This window comes from Natrix helvetica (genome assembly GCF_964273705.1).
Source record: "Natrix helvetica genome assembly, chromosome: 8".
NCBI lineage: Eukaryota > Metazoa > Chordata > Lepidosauria > Squamata > Natricidae > Natrix > Natrix helvetica.
This window is the reverse complement of record NC_138559.1, coordinates 5,303,026-5,327,271: the sequence shown is the minus strand read 5'-3', so window position 1 is coordinate 5,327,271 and position 24,246 is coordinate 5,303,026. Positions and strand designations below refer to the sequence as shown.

The following is a 24,246-nucleotide window of genomic DNA, read 5'->3' as shown; positions in this document are numbered from 1 at the left end:
TCCAAGACTCTTGTATTAAATCTGTGCCAGCTGCATTGCCTCCTTACGCTAACAACTCTGCCTGGTTGCCTTTTAGGGGTTTTCTTGCTTGCTGAAAGGGGAATAAAATGAGCCTGGGACAGACTCTTCTCTTCCTTCTTCTGGCAGGAGCCATCGGCGTGCTCCAGTGCCAGGTAAGAGGCCAATGTGCCCATCGGTGGGTTTTTCTCCGGCTTTGTTCGGCAGCCAGGTCTGGTTCTAGGGACTTGTCAGATAACAGATGGGGTTTGTTTTGTAAGCTTGGCTTGAGTGGTGCCATAGATCAAAAGGATATTTATTTGGGCCTTGGAACAAAAAGGCTCACGGCCAGTTCACAAAGCTTAGAAGGGAGAGGGTTTCTGCAGGCGGGCTTAGAGCTTTGAAAGATGCAAAAGGAAGAGTGATGAGAGAATGATCCAGTTCTGCAAATCTCTCAGCTGGATTGAAGTCCAATCACAAACGGCTTCCTAAAGAGGAAGGCTGTTAACAGAACAGCAGAATTGAATAATGGAGTTGGAAGAAGGCTTAACTGTTCAGACAGATGGTTGTCCAGTCTCTTCTTAAAACCCTCCAGTGATGGAGAACTCACAACTTCCAGAGGCAAGCTTTTCCAATAATGACTGGAATGGTATACAGTTTCCTGCTTGGGCAGTGGGTTGGACTAGAAGACCTCCAAGATCCCCACTTTTCTAACCCTTGGAATCTAATCAACTTGTTTCTGTTCTTGATTGTTTTGATTGCTCCTTTTCTTTTCTAGGTACGGGTTGTACGCATTTCCCAAAGTAGCCGAGAAAGTCAACTAAGAGGTAAGTGCCCATTGGAGGAGACTATGGAAGAATAGAATAGCAGAGAAGAACAGAGAATCTGGAAGGGACCTTGGAGGCCTACTAGTCCAGCCCTCTACTCAAGCAGGAGAACCTATACCATTTCAGATGTAACTATTTGCCCTCTTTTTAAAAACATTTAGGGATGGAGTGCCAGTGATTTCTGGAGGCAAGCTATTCCACTGGTTAATTGTCCTCACTGCTAAGGAAGTTCTCCTTAATTCCAGGTTGCTTCTCTCTGATTAGTTTCCAACCATTCCTTCTTATCCTGCCCTCTGGTGCTTTGGAGAATAATTTGACCCGCTCTTCTTTGGGGCAGCCCCTCAAATACTGGAAGACTGCTATCAGGTCACCCCTAATTCTTTTTTTAGACTAGCCAACTCTAAATCCTGCAACTGTTCTTCAAATGATTTAGTCTCCAGGCCTTTGATCATCTTAGTTGCTCTTCTCCACACTTTTTCCAAAGTCTCAACATCTTTATTGTAGTACGGTGACCAAAAGTCTTGTAGTTCAACCCTTTGCCCAAGACAGGAGCCCTCAAACCATCTCAGACAAGCTCATTAAAGAGGCCCAACCTGGAACTAAGGAAAAATTTCCTGACAGGGAGAACAATGAATCAACGGAACAGCTTGCCACCTGAAATGATGGTTGTTTGCAAGAAGAGAACTGGACAACCATATGACTGTGATGGTATAAGGCTCCTTCCTTGAAGAAGGGCTTGGATGAGAAGACCTCCAAGGAAGATGACTGATAGCGCAGCCCCCCCAAAGGATGGAATGCCCAAAGGAAAAATATTGGGGTGGTGGGGGACGGGAATTCAGCGCCTTTCCAAATGCTGGTAGTCATTGACATACAACAGCTCATTTAGTGACTGTTCAAAGTTATACGACTACTGAAAAAGTGACTTATGACCGTTTTTCCACACTTACAACCATTATAGCCTCCCCATGGTCATGTGATCAAAATTCAGATGCTTAGCAATTGACTCATATTTATGACCATTGCAGTGTCTTGGGTCATGTGATCACTTTTTACAACCTTCTGACAGGCAAAGTCAACAGAGAATCCAGATTCACTTAACAACCGTGTTGCTAATTTAACAAGTGTAATGATTCACTTAGCAACCATGGCAAGAATGGTCATAAAATGGGGCAAAACAACACGTCTCACTTTGCAACAAAAAATTGGGGGCTGAATTGTAGTCGTAAGTCAAGGACTATCTGTATCTGCAGATCCTGTGAACAGCAACCCTGTGTGGATCTTCCAAAAGAATAGTAGCCATCCAGTTCTTTCCCTGCAGCTTCTGTGGTCCTATTAGATTCTTGGGAAGATTCCTAGGGCTCCTCAAGAGAGCCAGGAGATTCTCACTTTAAAAAAAAAAAGAGGGATGGGGGTTAGCCAAGCGTTGTTAGCCTACAGACTAATCTGATAAGTGTGATTCTTTCAGATCTGGCACGCCCTTCATCCTTTCTTTTATACTAAAATAAGTCTATATCTGCCTTTCCTCATAGAATGCCAGGCTGGCATATGAAATACCGTGAAAATAAATAATATAGTATAATAAACCATGCCAATAACAAAACCATATCAACCCCAGTGGGATAAAAGCAGGAAAAGCATACAATTGTTCACTCATGTCAACCAGCTTTATAAAAACAGTTTGTGTTTAAGTTCAAAAACACTTATCAGATGAGGTTTTGAGGGGTTTGCCAAATCTTTGGAAGAAGAAAAGACCTTTTTTGGGGAGGGGGGAAATGAGGCTTGGAGAAGAAGAGTTGATAAAAGCTGTAGATTGTTCTATGCTGTGCACACAATGGTGAAGGGAAAAGCGTCCTGCCATTGAAACTGGGGAGGACTTCCTGTCTTTTCAATTACAGGCAAATGCAGAGACCCATACACCAAACAGACCTACAATCGGAAGGAAAGTTGGCTACGCCAAGTCAAAGGGAGAAAGGAATATTGTCGGTGTGAGAACAGTCGCATCTTCTGCCATGCAGTACCTGTCACAGGTGAGTTCCAGGTGGAGCCTCTAAATCCAGCGATGGCATTTATTGATTAGGTTTCTAAGCCATCTTTATTTTCTACATGGTACATACATAAAGTGTCATGTATGTGACCAAATTGCTAAGCTTGGAGCTCAAACCAACAGCCCATAAAGCTTCACGTTCCTATAGTCGTCACAGCAGCAACTCTGTTGGGCGGGGAGGGAGGGTGTGGTCCACAGTCTCTGAAAGGGTTCTTGTGATGTCCCAATGGCATCCTAATGGACCCACCATTTAAGTATAGGCTGCCACAAATAAGAGGGGGTCAAATTATTCTCCAAAGACCAGAGAGCAAGCCAAGAAGCAATGGATGGAAACTAACCAAAGAGAAGCAACCTGGAATTAAGGAGAAACTTCCTAACAGTGAGGACAATTTACCAGTGGAATAGCTTGCCACCAGAACTTGTGGGCATTCCATCACTGGAGGTTTTTAAGAAGAGACTAGACAGTCACTTGTCTGGGATTGTATAGGTTCTCCTGCTTGAGCAGGGGCTGGGCTAGAAGACCTCCACGGTCCCTTCCAGCAATATTCTATTCTACGTAGGAGCCGGCTTGCTAAATTGGCAACATAAGAAAAACTCAATTTCCAGAAGGATCTTGACAGACCTGAACCCTGGAGACTATAGAAAGAAATGCAATTTGGTGATGAGAAAGGTCCTGTATGTTGACCGGAAGAAAACAAATGCACAAGTACTCCCACTCAGTGCAGTTTAGCTGGAAGGGGGAGGGGGGTGAGCTGGGAGAAAGCCATTCCCAACAGCTGTTTGTTGCAATGCTTTCTAGTGGGAATGACGGGAAAGCTTCTCTGCATATAGAATTAGCTATTCTGTCTTTGCGTCATGGTTCTCCTCCTCCTCCTCCCACAAGGAAGGAAAGGCAGCAAGATCATGGAAGGGAGAAATTAAGGGGCTCTTATTTTCTGTCCCACAGCCTGCACGAAGCCACTTTGCCTCCACGGGGCCACCTGCCAGAAAGGCTGGTATTCCCCCAACCTTTTCATTTGCCTCTGCCCACCGGGCTTCTCCGGGAAGTTCTGTGAAATTGGTGAGTATATTACAGGAGGATGAACTGATACCTGGGTCAGGAAACCCAGAAATCAAGAAATCCAGACAGTTGAAGATGTATGTATGCAAGATAGACAGTGATTAATATTAGACTCGAGACTGATGACCCCCTCCCTCAGCCTAAATCATCTACAGTGTGCCATCTAGGAAGACAGTGGTGGATTTTCAGCCATGCTGCGTCCCCTCTCTCTAGTTTTGTAGACTCTACTTTTGTAAATGCAGCACTCAGAGTAAATACATACAACAGCAGCCACTTGCTCCAGATCGCACCTAATTTTTGCAATAAAAAGGGATCAGCCAGAGGAGCTTATGGAAACTAATGTTAGATCTGGTCTGTCCTCAGCCACAATATTATACAAGTTGTTGATGCTAGCCTTCACTTTTGAAGGAGGATCCTCTTTTCTTCTTTTGAAGGAGGATCTACCTCCAGACTCCAACTGTAAATTTGTTGCTTCTCTTTAAGGGACGCTTGCTTTGAAAATCAAGGAAACTGTAGGGTGGGGTCAGTTTCATGCAAGTTCTACAATTGTGCTTCTCAACGTCAGCCATCTTAAGACAGGTGGACTTCAACTCCCAGAGTTCCCCAGCAAGCATGGCTGAGAGTGGTCGTCCACCCATCTCAAAGTTGCCAAGGTTGAGAAATACTGCTCTACAGCTCTGCTGGTTGAGGAATGTTGGGAGCTGAAGTCCATAAGTCTTAAAATGGCCAGGTTTGGAGACCCCTGCTCTACAATTTGAATTTCCTGCACTGCCTCCAGAAGGTGCATGGAGCCTTCTCCAAAGGCAGTTCAGAAGAGACTCAGAGGGATGTTTGTTCTGCTCTTCTTCAGATACCAGAGCTGTGTGTTACCAGGATACAGGGGACACATACAGAGGGACATGGAGCACAACAGAGAGTGGTGCAGAATGTGTGAACTGGAAGACCAAAGCTTTCCGCTTCAACCGCTTCCATGCGGATCGTGCAGACGCCTTGCAGTTGGGGCTTGGGGATCACAATTATTGCCGGTAAGAGGTTGAATCCAGCAACTTGTGTTGTCTGTCTCCTCCTTCCTTGCATCATGCACATTTTGGAGAGGCGCTGAGTTGTTTTACAGCTGCATTTCTCAGTCTTGGGAACATGTAGCTGTGAGGACTTCAGGCCAATCGGCAGCTCCTTCAGTTCCATGGCTAATTGGGAGATTCTGTGCATAGAAGTTGCCAAGGTTGGGGAACACTGGTTTACAAGAGCTAAAAATGTTTGATAGCATCTTTTCTGATGAACATGTTTTATTAAAAAGTATTCAGTGTAAGCTACTGCAGACAAAAATGTATTCTTGGCATTAAATACATTGGTCAGAAAAATGCTAATATAAACCTTTCTCTGATTTATGAGCAGGTTTAGAGATCAGTAAAAGTATCTAAATTAAGGAAAGAGACACTTTGGAAGACATTGGAAATGATACAATACTGGGATATTATGCTTTCTTAGGCATAGTCCTTAAACCCACCTATGAATTGCTTTATTATGCATTATTAATTCTACGATCCTCCCTCCCTCCGATAGACTCACAGTCCTGAATGTTCTATCATTGTCTTCTTTAGAAATCCAGATAGAAAATCAAAACCCTGGTGCCGTGTTCTTAAAAACGATGTGTACGCCTGGGAATTTTGCAGCATTGCGTCCTGCGCCAACGGTAAGCTGGAAGCCTTTATAGTTCTTTACTGAAGCAGGGCTAAAAATGGGATTTGTTACACCGAGCTTTTCATTTCAAAGCAAACAATTGTTTTCCCCTACTTCTCTTCTGGAACTGCAAACCCAGATTTGGAAGAGGTTCCACTTCATGGTTTATTTATTTATGGCTTACTCAATAATGGACTAAGTCATGAGTGGAGAGGTATAATATGGCCAGGGGCTTCAAAAACTTTAGCAAGGGGTTCTCTGCCTGGTTGCTGGGTGGGCATGGCAATGGTGGGCGTGGCCTAGTCGGCATCCTGTACCATGGCAGTGGGTGTGGGTGTGTTTGCCCTCCCTGGGATCTGGAGGCTTTCCTCGAGCCTCCGGGAGGGTGAAAATGGCCTCCCCAGGCTTCAGAGGCCCTTTGGACGGGCCCATTTCTGGCCTTCCCAAACTTCCAGTAGGCCCATTTTTTGCCCTTCCCGAGCCTCCGTGCATGCCCTGCACTTACTTGCATCCAAAACGGGCCGCATGGGGACTCCTGGGAGGGGCGGGGAGTGGAGAGGCGGGGGACACCAGGGGTGGGATTTGGGGGTTCTCCAAACTGCACAGAAACCTAGCTAGAGGTTCTCCCAAACTCTTGCGAACCTCCAGCAGCCCATCCCTGAATATGGTTCACGTCACATAGGTTGGTGAGGCAGGTTGGGGAACTTTTCAATTTTCAGATGGGCCTATTTTAGGACTTCCATGGCTTTTTTAGTTTATTTCCCATCCCCAATTGTTTCTGAGTTGGGATGTCTCTGATTATGTGAATATTGGCGGCTACTTCAGTTGGACACCTGCTGGGAAGTACCCAACCAGGCAGGTTGGAGGGCTCAAACAGGGAACTAGCCTGGAATTGTAAAGGATCCAAAATTGACACCCCCTAAGCTTCATGGAGAAGGGACACGGTGGCTCAGTGGCTAAGACTCTGAGCTTGTTGATCAGAAAGGTTGGCAGTTCGGCAGTTCGAATCCCTAGTGCCCCATAACGGAGTGAGCTCCCGTTACTTGTCCCAGCTTCTGCCAAACTAGTAGTTCGAAAGCACGTAAAAATGCAAGTAGAAAAATAGGAATCACTTTTGGTGGGAAGGTAACGGTGTTCCGTGCATCTTTGGCGTTGAGTCATGCCAGCCACATGACCACGGAGACGTCTTCGGACAGTGCTTGCTCTTCGGCTTTGAGTCAGGTATGACTAGAACACATATGTGCAAGGGAAACCTTTTCTCTTACTTTAAGCTCCTTGGAACCTTATCTAACTATTCCCAAGAGAAGGCTACCAATCTAGGGTGATTCCTATATTATTGGCAGAATACATTAAAGTAGTTAGCATGAACTCTACATATGCGTATCTGGTGACTTGCATCTGATAGGATCTTCCCCTATATTCAGCCTGGGGCAATACTCCCTAACATCAAACTAAACTTCCAAATTAAAGAATGAAAAAATGGGACTTTCTCTATCAACCTATCCCTTTTCCTGTCCTTTGTCCCAGAAAAACATTCCTGTGTTTTGGGAAGAGGCACCGACTATCGGGGCAGCCAACACCAAACAGCATCTGGGGTGACGTGTCTGAGATGGGACTCCCACATTCTTGACAAGGAAGTTTACAACTCCTTCCATCCCGATGCCCATCATCTAGGCCTCAGCAGCCACAACTACTGCAGGTGATCCAGAAATGTCTTCATTCAGTCTCTATAGCTGCCCAACTTAACCAAGTGGGCTTTGGATGACGGAATCTCTGTTGAATGTTCTTTGGAAGATGGCACCCATTGGGCCACAGTGGGTGAGATTGGGGCAAGGGTGCCCTTGGAGAGATTTCTTTGGCTCATTTGGATGCTTAGCAACTGGCATGTACTTATGATGGTTGCAGTATCCCGGGGTCATTCATTTTCATTTCATTTTATTAAATTTATAAACCGCTCCCTCTCCCCGAAGGGACTCGGGGCGGTGTACAGATAAAAGTTAAAATACCATATACATAGACAAACATCAAAACCCCATAAAAACGAATTACATAAAAATCTGTACAACAATAATAAAATTAAAACAACATTAAAATCTACCCCAGAAATTTAAAATACCGGCCAGGAAGATTAAGGAATAAAACTATAATTGGGCCAGGCCAGCTAGTTGGAACAGGTGGGTCTTGAGTTTCTTGCGGAAGGAGCGGAGGTCAGTGGTGATTCTAATATCGGCGGGGAGGTCATTCCAGAGGGTTGGGCCCATCACAGAGAAGGCCCTACTCCTGGGCGCCGCCCGCTGGCATTGCTTAGTGGACGACACCCGGAGGAGTCCCTCCCTGTGAGAGCGAATTGGTCGCAGGGATGTATGGGGTATGATGCGATCCCGCAAGTAACTAGGTCCTGTGCCATGGAACGCTTTAAAGATGGTAATCAACACCTTGAAACGCACCTGAAAAACCACAGGTAGCCAGTGCAGCTCGCGCAGGAGAGGTGTTATATGGGAGTACCTAGTACTCCCCGTGATTGCCCACGCGGCCGCATTCTGGACCAGCTGCAGTCTTCGGGTGCATCTCAAGGGGAGCCCCATGTGGAGAGCATTGCAGTAGTCCAGACGGGACGTCACCAGCGCATGAGTGACTGTGCGAAGGGCATCCCGGTCCAATAGGGGACGCAATTGGCGCACCAGGCGAACCTGGTGGAACGCCCCCCTCGCCACGGTTGCCACATGGTCATCCATTGACAGCCGGGCATCCAGGAGGACGCCCAAATTGCGCGCCCACTCCACGGGGGCCAGTTGCTCGCCCCCAATGGCCAGCGATGGAGCCCACTGGTTGAACCGGGGCGCCGGTAGCCACAGCCACTCCGTCTTGGAGGGGTTGAGTTTGAGTCTGTTGCTTCCCATCCAGACCCGTACGGCTTCCAAGCACCGGGACATCACTTCGACGGCCTCGTTGGGGTGGTTCGGGGTGGAGATGTACAGCTGAGTATCATCAGCGTACATATGGTACTCAACCCCAAAACCACGAATGATCTCACCCAGCGGCTTCATATATGTGTTGAACAGGAGAGGCGAGAGGACCGATCCCTGCGGCACCCCACAGGTGAGCGGCCTCAGGGTCGACCTCTGCTCCCCTGCCAACACGCATTGCGTCCGGTCGGAGAGGTAGGAGGAGAACCACCGCAAAACGGTGCCCCTCACCCCCAACCCCTCCAGACGGCGCAGTAGGATACCATGGTCGATGGTATCAAAAGCCGCTGCGAGGTCTAATAGGACCAGGATGGAGGAACAACCCCTATCCCTGGCCCTCCAGAGATCATCCACCAACACGACCAAGGCCGTCTCCGTGCTGTGACCGGGCCGGAACCCGGACTGGCGCGGGTCTAGATAGTCAATTTCCTCCAGGTGACGTGGGAACTGTTGTGCCACCAAACTCTCTATAACCTTCGCTAGAAAGGGAAGGTTGGAGACGGGACGGTAATTAGCTAACTCGACTGGGTCCAGAGAAGGCTTCTTGAGTAAGGGCCTCACCACCGCCTCTTTCAAGGCGGCCGGCAAGGACCCCTCACCCAACGAAGCGTTCACTAGTCCCAGGAGCCAGCCTCGTGTGACCTCCCAGGATGCCAGTATAAGCCAGGAGGGACACGGGTCCAGTAAACATGTAGTGGCTCGCAGTCACCCACACAACCTGTCCATATCATCGGCGGCAACAGAGTCAAACTCCTCCCAGAATGGTCCCTCAAGACTCGCCTCCGACGTCCCCTCTAGACCACTGAGGGGGACCCATTCACTCTGGATTTGAGCGATTTTGTCCTGCAGATATTCCCCAAATTCCTCTGCTCTGCCCTGCAAGGGGGCTTCCCGCAGCCTCTGTAACAGGAGGGAGCGGGTCACCCGAAACAGGGCGGCAGGGCGGTTGTCTGCGGACGCAATAAGAGCGGCACAGTGTCGACGCTTGGCCGCTCTCAATGCCACAAGGTAGGTCCGTAAATAGGCTCTTACCTGTGTTCGGTCAGATTCGGAGCGTGAAGATCTCCATCTGTTCTCTAGGCGTCTCTTGTGGCGTTTCATCACCCTTAGCTCCTCGGTAAACCAAGGGGCCAGGGTGGTTCGCTGCCGCAGGAGAGGCCGCAAAGGCGCAACCCGGTCCAAGGCCCCAGCAGCCGCACTATTCAATGCGGCCATTAGGTCCTCCATCCGGGAGCAGGTCAGGGCTACAGGAAGTGGCCCAAGCTCCGTCTGGAACCTATCCGGTTCCATCAGGCGCCTGGGGCGGAACCATCTAGGACGTTCTGGTTCCGCCTCCCCGTGGTGGGGGGTAGCACCAGGGAAGTCAAGCCGGAGAGATGAGTGATCTGACCATGACAGGGGTGTAGTAACTAAATCCCCTATTCCCAGATCACTCGTCCACTGGCCAGATACAAAAACAAGGTACAGCGTGTGGCCTCCCTCGTGTGTGGGGCCCTGAATTATTTGGGTCAGGTCCATGGCTGTCATGGAAGCCATGAACTCCCGAGCTACCTCTGATGCTTCACCCATCGACGGCAGGTTGAAGTCCCCCATAACCAAAAGTCTGGGGGTCTCAACCGCTATCTCTGCGATCAGCTTGAGGAGCTCAGGCAGGGCCGCTGATGCATAGCGAGGAGCCAAGTATACAATCAGCAAGCCCAACTGTCTCCCTGGGCCCCACTTCATGCCAAGAGACTCACACCCGGATATCTGTGGCACAGTGAACTCTCTCGGTTCCAGATCCTCCCGTATAATCACCGCTACCCCACCACCCCTACCCCGGGCCCGTGGCTGATGGAATGCACGGTAGCCCGGTGGGCACATTTCCACGAGAGGTAAACCCCCTTCGTGGCCCAACCAGGTCTCCGTTATCCCTGCAAGGTCCGGCTCCCCCTCCGAGATCAGATCATTAATGAGGGGGGCCTTATTGACAACGGACCTCATGCAATCCCCTTTTGCAAACTTCTGACAAGCAAAGTCAATGGGGAAGCCAGATTCCCTTAACAATCATGATACTAATTTAACACCTGTGGGGATTTATTTAACAACCGTTAAGTGGTTGTAAAATGGAACAAAACTTAAAAACTGTCTTGCTTACCAAAGGAAATTTGGGGCTTAATTGTGGTCATAAGTCAAGGACTGCCTACCTTAGGAGATCTTACAGTCTTCCCCACCGTCTTGTGTGTTACAGGAATCCTGACAATGACACTGGGCCCTGGTGCCATATATTCAAGAACGGTGTGATAAAATGGGAACATTGTGAAGTGCCAGCCTGCTGTAAGTGGGTGATTCTCTTTCTCTGATTTATCTGAGACTCTTCTTCACGGGGATTCTGACCAAAGCCTTATGCTGGGAATGGAGAACTAATTGTTTCCTTGCATCGTTTCATTACCCAAACTAGGTAACATCATCAGTGCTAGTAAGGGGTTTGCGCTCAGTTGATATTCCGGTGGCTGCCCTCTCAGTCTCGGTGCAGGGGGTCTTGGAGCTTCCCTGGTTGGGCTGTTTACTGGTAACACATTTGCCAGTTCCTTGATCAGTGTATTCTTCACTTCTTGATTGTGGGTCTGGTGTTAATCTTGGAGTTAATCTATGCTCAGCTCGGTGCTGATTGCTGGTGGGAAGATGTTTTGCTCTTTTTCTTCTCTTTTTGACTTGTTGATTGTCTCTTATGCACTGAAAGTAGATATTGTTTATGTCTGTGTGTCTATGGATGGCTAATTTGTCCGAGTGCCAGGCTTCTAGAGTGACTGTAAACAGATGTTGATTTTCACTGCTTGGTCGCATCTAAATCTCATTCCTTGGCTTCTTCCTTCCCTTGTGCAGCCACCTGTGGGTTGAGGAAGCATAGGGTGGCTGAGATCCAGATCAAAGGAGGTGCATATTCGTATATTGAGTCCCACCCGTGGCAGGCGGCCATTTTTATGAAGAACCGAGGTGGAGAAGGTTTTCAGTGTGGTGGGATACTCATCAATTCCTGCTGGATCCTCTCAGCTGCTCACTGTTTTTCAAAGAGGTAAGAGATCAACCTGTGACTCACTCTCTAGACTGTGCCTAGTCAGCAAGTTCCTGGATAGCAGAGGAGACCAAACCCATAGCTAACATCCTCTGCCTTGCTCAGTCTTCACAGCTGTTTGGCAGGGATTCTTGCTAATTCCCTGGTGACTCCATGGAACTGATATGCATGGACCTTCTCTTACATGCCAGAAAGTTGAAGTTTCTTCTCCTTGCAAAATCTTCACAAGAGGGAGGTTATGTCTCAGAAAGCTGTGGAAATCCAGCGCTTCCAAATGATCTAGGGTTCCAAAGAAACTTCCAAGTTGCATTTCCCCCCTTTCCTTCTGTCCATGATTTAAAGCTCCTGAAGAGTTTGCAAGCATAGCCCTCATCCCCAGTTTTTGCATTTGCATTGTCAAAATATTGCAAGCGTCTTCCAAACCCTGGAAAATACACAGAACAGAGGAGGATGTGCTAGGGCTGTGTAAGTGCTTTGGACTGGAGGGTGTAATTTCCTTAGAACATAAAAAAAGTTTTCCTGGGTCATCTGCAGAGACATTGTTGCTTCTTCACACCCAAATATTCTGGACTGATATTGCCTAAGTTGACTTATCACACCAAACCATGGTTTACATTAAGTGGGCTGGGTTTACAAATTATGGAAACACTCAACAGCTCAACATGAGCTGTAAAAACCTGAGTAGACACTGTATGTTAACATATTTAGAGTTTTCTCTTTCTGTTGTTGGGAGTTTTGCAGCCAAGATCTAACAATCTTAGTTGGCTTATCTGTAGTTTGTTGAGTAAAGTTTTAAAAAGTTGGCTGGATGTGTACCACATGCTATCCCAGTGTTGGTGAACGTTTTCGGCACCGACTGCCAAAATGGGGGGCGGGCTGTGTGCTGGAAACCGAAAAAGCAGCCGCCTGGTGCACATGTGCATATCGAGAAAATGGCGTTCTGGTTTCCAGCATGCGCATGCACCCCAGGCACCTGGTCTTCTGTTTTCTGGCATGCCTGCGTGTACTAAGACCAGCTAGCTGGTGTGCTGGAAACCAGAAGAGTAACGGGCAACATCTTGCGCGCCTGGAGAAATGGCTGTGTGTGCCACTTCTGGTACGCATGCCATAGATTCGCCATCACAGTGCTAGCCCATTCATCCTGCTTTTCAACCCATTAATGGTTGGCTACCCCGTATATTATGTCACATAGAAGCAAATCCACATTCTTTTGGCTTGTTGTTTGGATACACCCAACCACTGGATTTACACAGTCCATTCATTCCAGGACATGGAACACTAATGATACTTTAGTGATTCACCACACTGTTGGATCCTGCCTTGACTCTCTCCCATATTCACAATAGGACATGGGAGGATGTAGGTGGGTGGGGAGCCATCAGGTGCATCTCAGACCAGACTAAGATTTGAACTAAGGCAACAAGGTGTCCCTAGATGTTGGTGTCTTCTGCTAAGCAAAGAACCAGCTTCAACATCCTCCGTTTGCAGCAATCCCTTTGGGCTCACAGAGGTCCCCCCAGGGGGACTTTCTGGAGAATGGACAGCTTGGGGCAGACCTTCCCCTTTCTCACAACCATTTTGAGTAGACCCAGTTTTCTCAGCTGCTTGCTGGAGAACCCGTACTGAGCACAGGCCCTTCTCCAAGGAGTTGAACCCTCTGCTCATGGTTCCTGTTGGGAGGAGAAATGAGAGAGTTGCATTTGGAGGGAAGGAAGGTTGCCCCTGGAAGCTGGCCCTCACCTGTGGTTTTCTGTACAGCACTGTCCTCCAAAGCCTCAAAGTTGTCCTGGGCCGGACAGCCCGTGTGAAATCATCCACCACAGAGCAGATCTTCCAAGTGGAGAGGTACATTATGCATGAGAAGTACAACGCCGCCACTTATGACAATGACATTGGTAAGCCTTTTTCCTGCCACCCTCCCAGCCTGGAGGCACAACTTCTGACTGATTTCTTGCTCAAGCAGGGGATTGGACCAGAAGACCTCCAAGGTCCCTTCCAATTCTGGTTCTCATGGGCCTTTTTTCCTTCTTTTGCTCTCTGTTTTGACAGCCCTGCTGAAGTTGAAACACCGTTCCGGAAACTGTGCCACAGAAACTGACAGTGTCCGTCCCGTTTGTCTCCCAAAAGCTGGAGTCAAGCTGCCCGACTGGACGGAATGTGAGGTGTCTGGATACGGCAAGCACGAAAGCAGTACGTGAGGGTCACTTTCACCAACCACTTAGAGTTGGAGGACAATCTGGCTGCAGATGGTTTTGGACAGGCAGAGTGCTGGACAGGATTTCTAGGGCAGAATGAACCCTTGTTGGGAAGAAATGCAGCCGATGTTCATTCTTCCCTAAATACTCCAGATGGGAGCTGCAGAATATTTTATATTTATCTTTTAGGGCAAGGGAGTCCAACCTTGGCAACGTTAAAATCTGTGCTGCTGGGGAATTCTGGGAGTTGAAGTCCACATGTCTTAAAAGTTTCCCAGATTAGGCACCGCTGTTTTGTTGTTGTTAGTTGTGAAGTCATGTCCGACCTATCATGATCCCATGGACCTCCCATGCTCCTCCAGGCCTTCCTGTCCTCTACCATCCTCTGGAGTCCACTAAAGCTCACGCTAACTGCTTTGGTGACTCCATCCAGCCACCTCCTTCTCTGTCGTCCCCTTCTTCTTTTGCCCGCCATTGCTCCCAGCATTTGGCTCTTTTCCAGGGAGTCCTTCCTTCTCATGAGGTGGCCAAAGTATTTGAGTTTCCTATTCAGGATCTGGCCTTCAAAAGAGGAGTCAGGGTTGATCTCATCTAGGACTGACCGGTTGGATCGCTTTGCAGTCCAAGGGACTCGCAGGAGTCTTCTCCAGCACCAGAGTTCAAAGGCCTCCATTCTTTGGTGCTCAGCCTTCCTTATGCTCCAACCTTCACAGCCATCCATTGCAACTGGGAAAACCATAGCCTTGACTATACGTACCTTTGTTGGCAGGGTGATGTCTCTGCTTTTTAGTCTGCTGTCTAGATTTTCCATAGGAGCGTCTTTTAATTTCTTGGCTGCAGTCCCCATCTGCGGTGATCTTGGAGCCCAGGAAAATAAAATCTGTCACTCCCTCCATTTCTTCCCCATCTATTTGCCAATAATTTTGAGGGCCGGATGCCATGATCTTAGTTTTCTTAATGTTGAGTTTGAAGCCAACTTTTACACTCTCCTCCTTCACCTGCATCAAGAGGCTCTTTAGTTCCTCTTCGCTTTCTGCCATTAGAGTGGCATCATCTGCATATCTGAGGTTGTTGATATTTCTCCCGGCAGTCTTAATTCCAACTTTTGATTCATCTAGCCCCTCCTTTCTCAAAATAAATAAAATTTAAAAAAAATCACAATTTTATTTTAAAAGTCTGGTCTGTTTCCAGCAATACTGGGCTTTGGGGAGAAGATGATCTTGTGCAGAAATTTCTGAGACCAGCCTTGAGGGTCATGCCCTCATCTTTACTAAAAATGGGCCAGGCCAATTTATGGTGAAAAGAGACTTCAGTCATATTCTGCCCTCCCTAAACAAACAACTTCCTTCTTCTGAATTTGATGCCGCAGTCATGCCTGTGACTTACATCCCTATCTGGCTTCTAATCAGCTGATATGGCTGGATGTGTTTACACTGGAAGGCATCTGTTTTTTGTTAGAGCACATCACGTCCTCAAGTCATAATCTCCTCCTCCTCCTAAGCCTTCCTAGAATTCCCCTTCTTTTCGAACCCCTGTGCGGTGATTTTGGCAATTCAGCCTTTTGATTTGGGGAATATAGATCAGGTTGACTTTTACAGGTAATCCTCATCTTACAACCTAGTGAGCCACAAAAGGAAGCCCCGTGCTTCAATTAATTCAGAAGATTTGTTTTCACTCTAGACTAGATCCCAAGAGTTACCAAAATAGGTCAACGTTTTCTGGGAAATGTTTTGTTGACTTGGTTTCACACAGCATGCTATCACACATTATAACATGGTGCCTTTCAGCATTCAATATCATGTGAATGACCATTGTCTTACCTGAAGGGTCCTTTTCAGGGCACTGCAACGGAGAGTCCAAAGAAGGGTTAAACACAGCCAATCTGCCCAGAACTGAATTGAAACTTTAAGCCACGCCTCTGGTGCCGACTCTCCTCAGATTTATTCAATGAAGACGTGGAACAGTTGTGCGCTGAAACTTCAACTGGAAGTCTAATATGGAACAAGTCAAAAATAGTCCAACAACAATAACAGAAACAACAAACAACACTGTGACTTCACAAACACCAGCGGAGAATAGACCCCAGGGCGGGGTGGACTCTCCGTTGCAGCGCCCTGAAAAGGACCCTTCAGGTAAGACAATGGTCATTTTCCAGGGCGCTGCTCTGGAGAGTCCAAAGAAGGGACATGCCCAAGCTAACTGTCACTAGGGCGGGAAGGCTCAGCCATCAGGGTCGCTCCGCTGGTATGGATGCCCTGAAGAACACGCCTCCCAAAGGCCCCTTCCGCCGATGCAAAACTGTCCAGTTTGTAATTTCGGACAAATGGAGACAGAGAAGTCCAGGTGGCCGCCTTGCAGATCTCTTCAATCGGTGCCTGTGTAGACCAGGCAGCTGTGGTGGCGGCGCTTCTAGTCGAATGTGCTGTGATATTGCGAGGCACAGGAACGGACTGTAAAACGTGGGCAAGCGCAATGCAGGCTCGCAGCCATCCGCCGATGGTAGATGAAGAGACCTTCTTGCCTTGAGAAGCTGGTTGAAAGGAGACGAATAGAGATTCGGATTTCCGAAAACTGGCCGTGCGCTTGATGTATCTGCGAATAGTCCTGCGCACATCCAGCATGTGCCAGCGCTTTTCCCTTGGGTGCCGAGGATGCGGACAAAAATCCGGAAGGACCACCTCCTGCGCCCGATGAAACCAGGAATTGACCTTCGGAATGAAGGAAGGGTCCAGCCTCAGGATTACTCTGTCGTTACGAATGAGACACAAGTCCTCTCTGACTGACAAGGCAGCCAGTTCCGATATGCGACGAGCAGACGTGATAGCGACCAGAAAAACCGTCTTGAATGTGAGGTGTCTGAGACTGGCCGTCTTAATGGGCTCAAACGGGGGCCCGATGAGGGACCGCAACACTACATTGAGATCCCAAGATGGGTATCTGTGGACCACTGGGGGTCTCAGGTTGGTCGCTCCCCTGAGGAAACTGTGGATGGTCGGATTCCGGCCAAGAGATGCGTAGCCCTCAACTGAGAGGATGGTTGACAGGGCTGCTGCCTGGCGCCTCAGGGTGTTAGGTGCCAGGCCCTTGTCCAAACCTTCCTGCAGGAAGTCCAGGATGACAGGAACCGAAGCAAGGGGCGCAGACGTACCATGAGCCGTGCACCAGCTGGCGAAGGATTTCCAAGTGGCGTCGTAGATGCGCGTCGTGGACTGCCGTCGTGACGCTTGGATGGTGCCAATCACCTTGTCTGACAACTTGCCTCTGCTTAGGAGATCCCTCTCAAGTGCCAGACGGCCAGCTGCAGCCACTGGGGTTCTGGATGTTGAAGGGCCCCCTGGCTGAGAGAGATGTCCTGTGGAGGAATCCGCCACGATGGTGTGATCGAAAGACTCACCAAGTCTGCAAACCAGTTTCTCCTGGGCCAGTACGGTGCTACCAGCAGCACCTCCGCCTCCTCTGCTAGGATCTTCCTGATGACTCTGGGAAGAAGAGGTAGCGGGGGAAAAGCGTAAAGCAGACCTTTCGGCCACGGGCCGTGCAGCGCATTGACTCCTTCCGCCCTCGGGTCGTGGAACCTTGTGAAGAACCGCGGAAGATGCGCGTTGGCCGCGGTGGCGAACAGGTCCACCAGCGGGAGGCCGAACCTCTGGGACAGTTGCTGGAACAGCAGCGGATGTAGACGCCACTCCGAGTGGTCGACTGTGGATCTGCTCAGCCAGTCCGCCTGGGTGTTGCTCGTGCCCGAGATGTGCTCCGCCTGAAGAGAAAGGAGATACCTCTCCGCCCATCGACCCAAGAGCTCCGCCTCCTTCATCAGGGATCTGGAGCGCATTCCCCCCTGTCGATTGATGTGCGCCTTGGTGGCGACATTGTCTGTCATGATGCGCACGTGGTGGCCCTGAACAGTGCTCTGGAAGCGCTTCAGCGCAAGCCTGACTGCCCTCAGCTCCAGCCAGTTGATGCTGTGAGCGGCTTCGGAAGGGGACCACCTGCCCTGTGCGAGCTGGTTGTGGCAGTGGGCCCCCCAACCGAACAGGCTGGCATCCGTTGTGATGGTGAGCCTGACTGGCTCCTTGAATGGCGACCCCTTTAACAGGGCCGGAGACAACCACCACTTTAGAGAGCGACGTACCTCTGCTGGAACTGGAATCAGTCTTGTTGAGCTGCTTTCGTTTGTTCTTTGATATGGGAGCAGGAGCCACTGAAGGGGACGGGAGTGAAGTCTCGCCCAAGGCACGATTGACAGGCACGAGATCATCTTGCCGAGGAGCTGTGAGAGCTGAACCACCTTGACTAGACGTGACTGCTGCACCTGAACGACCATCTCCCGAAGGCTGGCCACCCTTTCCGGAGACAGGGATACCGTGCACGAGGTGGTGTCGATGACAGCCCCTAGATGCTTCAGTCTGGTCGTGGGGACGAGATGACTTTTTTCCAGGTTGATGGTGAACCCGTGGTCCCGGAGCGCCTGCATGGTGTGTTCTAGGTCGCTGACAGCTTGTTGATGCGATGATGACAGAATGAGAACATCGTCTAGGTAACAATGGAGTCTGACCGGACGTGACCGTAGAAAAGCCGCCACGGCTGCGAGAACCTTTGTGAATGTCCTGGGCGCTGATGACAGGCCGAATGGCATTGCCCGGTACTGGTAATGGAGGCCCGCGTAAGAGAACCTCAGGAACTTGCGGTGGGCTTTGCGGATAGGGATGTGGAGGTAGGCCTCTTTGAGGTCTATGGACGTTAGTATATCGCCTGGCCTGATGCACCCCAAGATGGACTGGAGGGACTGCATCTTGAACCTGCGATATGTCACGTGGTGATTGAACCTCTTTAGATCTAATATCCCCCTCCACCCTCCTGAGTTTTTGGGGACCAGAAACAGGATGGAGTAAAACCCTCTTCCTTCCTGGCCTGCTGGGACAGGTTCTATGGCCCTAATCTCCTTGAGGTGCCTTATCTCCTGTTCCATGAGGGATCTTTTGACTAACCCTGAGGGAACTGGACACCGGATGAAGTGGCGGGGAGGGGGGGACCAGAATTCTAAAGTGAGACCCATGCGGACCGTTTGAAGAACCCACTGGTCCGACGTGGTCTGCTCCCATTTGGCGTGGAACAACTGCAACCGCCCTCCTATGGGAGTTGACCTGTGATGGTCATTTATACCTCCTAAAGGGTCGGGAGCCGGAGCCCCCCCGAAATGGCCGCTTGGAGAAGGGCTGCTGGCGACCTCTGTCTCGAAAGGACTGACGGTCCTGAGACCGCTCACCCTGCTGGGGATACGCCCGATGATAGGGGGCGGAGCTGGTGGAGGGCTCATTGTTCCGAAAGGCCTGCCTCCTGTAAGAGCCAGGACCTTTACGATCAGGCTTTTTGGTGACTGATGGCATCACTTTCTTTTTGTCCTTGTTTTCCACAAGGACTGGATCAAGGACCTCACCAAACAGCTTGTCCCCTTTAAAGGGGGCAGTAACAAGCTTCCATTTGGAGCGCATATCCACATTCCAGTGCCTAAGCCACAGGAGGCGTCTGGAAGTAACATTAGATGCTAGGGCACGCGAGGCAAACTTAGCAGCATTCAGAGTGGCATCAGCAGTGTACTCTGTGGCTGCCATGATTTTATTGATATCCTGCCTGACTTTAACGTCCTTGGCAGGTATCTTCCTCAACAACTGCCTCAGCCACAGGAGAGCCGCCCTGGAGAAAAAGGAGGCTGAAGCGGAGGACTTAATGGCCCATGCAGCTGCCTGATGGGTCTTGTGACAAGCAGTTTCGGTTCTCTTGTCCTCAGCCTTGAGCCCCTCCAACAGGTCAGGAGGGAGCACAGAAGAGGAGGTAAGAGCCGCTACAGGGGGATCGATAGGAGGGAGCTTGAGCAGCTCCTCCAGGCTGGCATCCACCGTATATAGCTTCTTGTCATGGCTGCTGGGGGTAGCCATGGTAGCTGGCTGCGCCCACTGTCTTTGAACTAAATTGAGGAACATCTTGGGTACAGGAACTATTTCCTGGACCGAAATGGGTTCCTCAAAGAGATCCCCAGATAGATCATCAGGGTCTACAACCACCTGAGCTGGGGGGGTGGACCCCATGTGAGTTGAGATCTTAGCCTTATCTAAAATGGTTTTGAAATTATCCAAATTAAATAAGCCTGAAAAGGCCGGCTTTTTGGCGGGGCTTGCCTCATCCCCAGAGAATTCAGCTTCCTGCCTAGGAAAAAATTCCTCTTCTTCCTCCCAGTCTGACTCATCGGAGGCCACTGAAGAATGCAGGGACGGAGGTGGAAGGCTAGGAGTCATCTCTCTGGAATCCTCCTGGGGTTGCAAATGGTGGGTCTTGCGAGTGCGCTTGCCACCTTTTCGCATGCCTGCCTCAATGCCCTGGGAAATGGCCCTGTTAATTATTTCCTGCATTTCAGTGGATAGGTTAGGCCCTTGGTCCTCAATGGGGCGAACCCTTTGAGTGGGCCCGGGGATCGGCTGTTGAGGGGCTAAGGGCCCCATTGGAGCTGGTCCCTCCTCCATATCAGAGGGACAGGCAAAGAGATCAGCCTGATCAGCCATGGAATGGCCTGGAGAAGTTGCCATGGCCAAGGAATCCCCTTCCTCTTCACTATCAGAAATGGGGCCTCCCTGGGCTGGAGGAATTTCCCTGGAGGGCTCCCCAGGAGACACCGAAAGGGAAGATTGGGCCTGCTGTTGGGCTTTGGAAACCTGTTTTTCTAAGGCCTTCTGTCGCCTTAATGCATCTTTGTCTAGGCCTGAGCCCTGCTTGGGGCCATGCCTGGAGTAAGGCTTACTCCCTCTAATGGCCTCCCTGGCTGCTTTCCCGGCCTGTCTTACAGGGGCTCTGGAAGAGACACCCTCAGAAGTCTCAGGGGCCTGATCTGCCATGGTAACAATCACTGGTTGGGGCAGTAGGGGGATGGGAAAACCACCACTCACCACCTCCAGAAAGCCCACCGCAGCACGATGCTCCTGAGGAGACAGAGAAACTGCAAGGCCTGAAGTAGCTTGGAATCTTTTAGGCGCGAGCAGAATTCGCTCCCAGCGCCTGCAGGAGAGTAAGGGAGGCGACCCAGCAGGCCACGATCCCACGCCGCTATCACTTGCTTGGATTGGGGTCCAGGTCGCCGGTCACACCGGCCAAGTCTGACTCCACGCGGCTCCTGCAAAGAGCCAGGCACCAGGCAGCTGCGGCAAAAAACTTTTAATAGTAAAGCCGGAAGATTGCGCAATCCAAAATGGCGGCCGGAACTCACCGGAGCTCTGCGCGCCAAATTTAAAGAGGGAAGAAGCCAAAATGGCTGCCCTGGAAGCCCACGCAGCAATTTGACTTGCTAGAAGCACAAATTGCAACGGAGGGCTTCCAGTGGGAATCGGCCCCCAGTAGGGGTGCCCCAACAGCACTGGCGTCGGCACTCCGACCCACACGCTTCCCCCAACAGCTGCCTGTGGCTTCTAGGAGCCAGAGCAAAGCCCCGGACTCCAGGAGAGCCGAAAGGGTGAGAAAAACCCAATTAAAAAGGGAAAAAAACAAACTTAAATTTAAACTCATCAGCCTGCTCTAAAAATCCTTAAATATGCTGTTTTAAAAAATTATTCTTCCTCTGGAGAGTCCAAGGAATCAATCTTAGAACTGGAGAAAATCTTAAAGCGCGTCTACTGGGCTAGCTGAATTGAAAAAATCTGAGGAGAGTCGGCACCAGAGGTGTGGCTTAAAGTTTCAATTCAGTTCTGGGCAGATTGGCTGTGTTTAACCCTTCTTTGGACTCTCCAGAGCAGCGCCCTGGAAAATGGTTATATAGTTTGTTAACAAAGAATTAAGGTTGAGCAAACTGTATGAAACCAAGCAGAGTATTTATGACCCAAAAGAACTTTTTCCCTCTCTTCACAAGGTTCCTTTTCCCCAACAGGTTCGCCTTTCTTCTCAGAATTTCTGAAGGAAGGACATGTGAGGCTGTATCCAGACAGCTTATGTACCTCTGCACGACTTGCAAACAAGACCGTCACCGAGAATATGCTGTGTGCAGGAGACACCCGACAGCTTAATGACGCCTGCCAGGTAAGCTCCAAAATGTTAAGAATAACCTTGTAGGATCCGTCTGAAGGCTCACCATTCTCTCTGAAAGGAGACAACCAAGCAGTGGTGGGTTCCGGTCCCTGTCGCTACTGGTACGCTGTGCACGGAACTGGGCGTCCTAGTTGTGCACGCACGCTACACACGCAGGTGTACACCCTGCAGCTGCTCGGCGGAGGTCGTGTAGGTGCCGCATGCTGTGCGCGTGTGAGCAATTGGCTGGTCGCGTTATAAACAGGTATGGCGGGTGGGCCAAACAAGCCACCGTACCGGTACTGTGGCTGCTGCTCTCGGCTACTATCAGTACTGCTGTATCGTATCGTACCTGCCGGAACCCACCACTGCAACTAAGCACCAGGAATTCTGAAGGCTGAACATTCCCAGTATAGAATTTCTCTTTTTCCTCCTGGAACACAAGGTTTCAGATATTCTGGGGTAACTGGCCATTTCTGGAAGTCACTTCAAAAGAACAAGGAAAAGTTTATGATGCTTTAGACATGCACAAGTCTAAGTAAGTCCTCGGCTTATTGCCACAATTAAGCCCAAAATTTCTGTTGCTAAGCAAGACAGTTGTTAAGTGAATTTTGCCCCATTTTACCACCTTTTTTGACAACGTTGTTAAATGAATTGCCCCAATTATTAAGTTACTCTATGAATCTGACTTCCCCGTTGACTTTACACATCAGAAGGTTGCAAATGGTGATCCATGAGCCCACAAATACATGCCAGTTGCCAAGCACCTGAATTTTGATCGCATGCTTTAATAGTTGTAAATGTGGAAAACGGTAATGAGTCACTTTTTTAAAAATGCTATTGTAACCTTGGATGGTCACTCGGAAAAGAAAGCCAGGCGTTATGGACAGCTGCCGTCTCTCACTCGTTTCTTCTCTGACTTCTCCTCCCCTCCCACAGGGTGATTCCGGAGGCCCCCTGGTTTGTCTGAACGATGGACACATGAAGTTAATCGGTATCATCAGCTGGGGGGTGGGTTGTGGCACGAAAAACACGCCGGGGGTTTACACCCGAGTGAGTCGCTACCTGAAATGGATCCAGGAGAACATGCGTAACTGAGTCTTTTGGGGCTTCCTTCCAGGAACTCCTTGCATCAGGGAGTCACACACTGGGAACTGGGCTGGGAAGCCGGGGTCACTCATGGGGAGGACACACACTTTGTGCCATGCCTCTCTCCTGCAACAATGAGTTTGAGGTCTGGGCGGCTGCGCTTAGGAACCGGGCTAAAACAATAGTATTCTTTTTTTCAAGAAGCATTTCTAGGCATGCCTAAGACCGCATGTTTACAGGTAATCCTCGTCTTAGGAACCGCAACGGTGCCCAGAATTTCTGTTGCTAAGCGAGACAGTTGAGTTTTGCCCCATTTTATAACCTTTCTGGCCACGGTTGTTAAGTGAATCACTGCAGTTGTTAAGTTAGTAACCTCGTGGTTAAGTGAATCTGGCTTCCCCCTTGACTCTACTTGTCAGAATGTTGCAAAAGTGGATCATGTGACCCCAGGACACGGCAACCATTGTGAATACATGCCACCAAATTTTGATCACGTGACCATGGGGATGCTGCAATGATCAGTGAAAAACAGTCAGAAGTCACTTTTTTCAGTGCTGTTGTAACTTTGGTCACTAAACTAATTGTTGTAACTTGAGGACTACTTGTATTTCCTACAAACACATCTGAGCGTTGCCTCTGCTTCCAGTCTTGTTGAGACGTAATGATTGAGAGACTCTGAGTAGATGGGCCCTGGGCTGGCCTGGGGCGTCCTCAAATATGCCTCCCCAGTTGATTTTTTTTTAAAAAATCCTCTTTCTATAAATTAAGGGTCACATTTCAAGGTGTTTTCTACAAAACTGAAGAAATCCTTGTGAGGAAACCAGATCAGAGAATTAATTGCTAGTTTTTTTTTTATACATTTAAAGGAAGAATTGGTGATCGCTTTAAGCACCTCTCTCTCCATAAAACTTTTTTATATTTTTATACTCTGTAAATTTTTCACATTTTCTGTATAAAATCAAAACCCCATTTCCCGATGTGCAGAGTGGCAGAAGGGTTTTCTGCTATCAAGATGACTATTGAGAATCATCTCCAGTATGTTTTAATGCATTGAAGTATTTTAAATTACCTGAAGTTATCCTCGTTTTGCTCATCGTGCATCGCTCCATACCTCACACACACAACATTTGCCTGCTATGTTTTTGTATGATTTATTGGACTATGGCAGTGATGGCGAACCTATGGCACGCGTGCCACAAGTGGCACGCGGAGCCATTTGTCAGGGCACGCGAGGCGCTGCCCTGTCAGCTGGCCAGTGCGCATGCGCGTGCTGGCCAGGTTAGTTCA

General features: G+C 49.3%; 1 protein-coding gene across 4 annotated transcripts in view; it reads left to right on the top strand.

Annotated features, from left to right (window-relative positions):
• Positions 1 to 24,246, top strand: part of PLAT (plasminogen activator, tissue type) — a 33,948-nt gene extending 9,702 nt beyond the window's left edge. For 2 of the 4 annotated variants that reach the window (XM_081960782.1, XM_081960781.1), the window contains exons 2-14: positions 77 to 173; positions 776 to 824; positions 2,720 to 2,851; positions 3,815 to 3,928; positions 4,779 to 4,953; positions 5,530 to 5,621; positions 7,136 to 7,307; positions 10,805 to 10,890; positions 11,440 to 11,629; positions 13,388 to 13,524; positions 13,679 to 13,819; positions 21,734 to 21,882; positions 22,810 to 24,246. In XM_081960782.1, the coding sequence (XP_081816908.1) occupies positions 108 to 173; positions 776 to 824; positions 2,720 to 2,851; positions 3,815 to 3,928; positions 4,779 to 4,953; positions 5,530 to 5,621; positions 7,136 to 7,307; positions 10,805 to 10,890; positions 11,440 to 11,629; positions 13,388 to 13,524; positions 13,679 to 13,819; positions 21,734 to 21,882; positions 22,810 to 22,968 (1,662 nt within the window). In that variant the 5' untranslated portion in view covers positions 77 to 107 and the 3' untranslated portion in view covers positions 22,969 to 24,246. The remainder of the gene's footprint in view (positions 1 to 76; positions 174 to 775; positions 825 to 2,719; positions 2,852 to 3,814; positions 3,929 to 4,778; positions 4,954 to 5,529; positions 5,622 to 7,135; positions 7,308 to 10,804; positions 10,891 to 11,439; positions 11,630 to 13,387; positions 13,525 to 13,678; positions 13,820 to 21,733; positions 21,883 to 22,809) is intronic. The other 2 variants (XM_081960779.1, XM_081960780.1) reach the window with 1 other exon arrangement.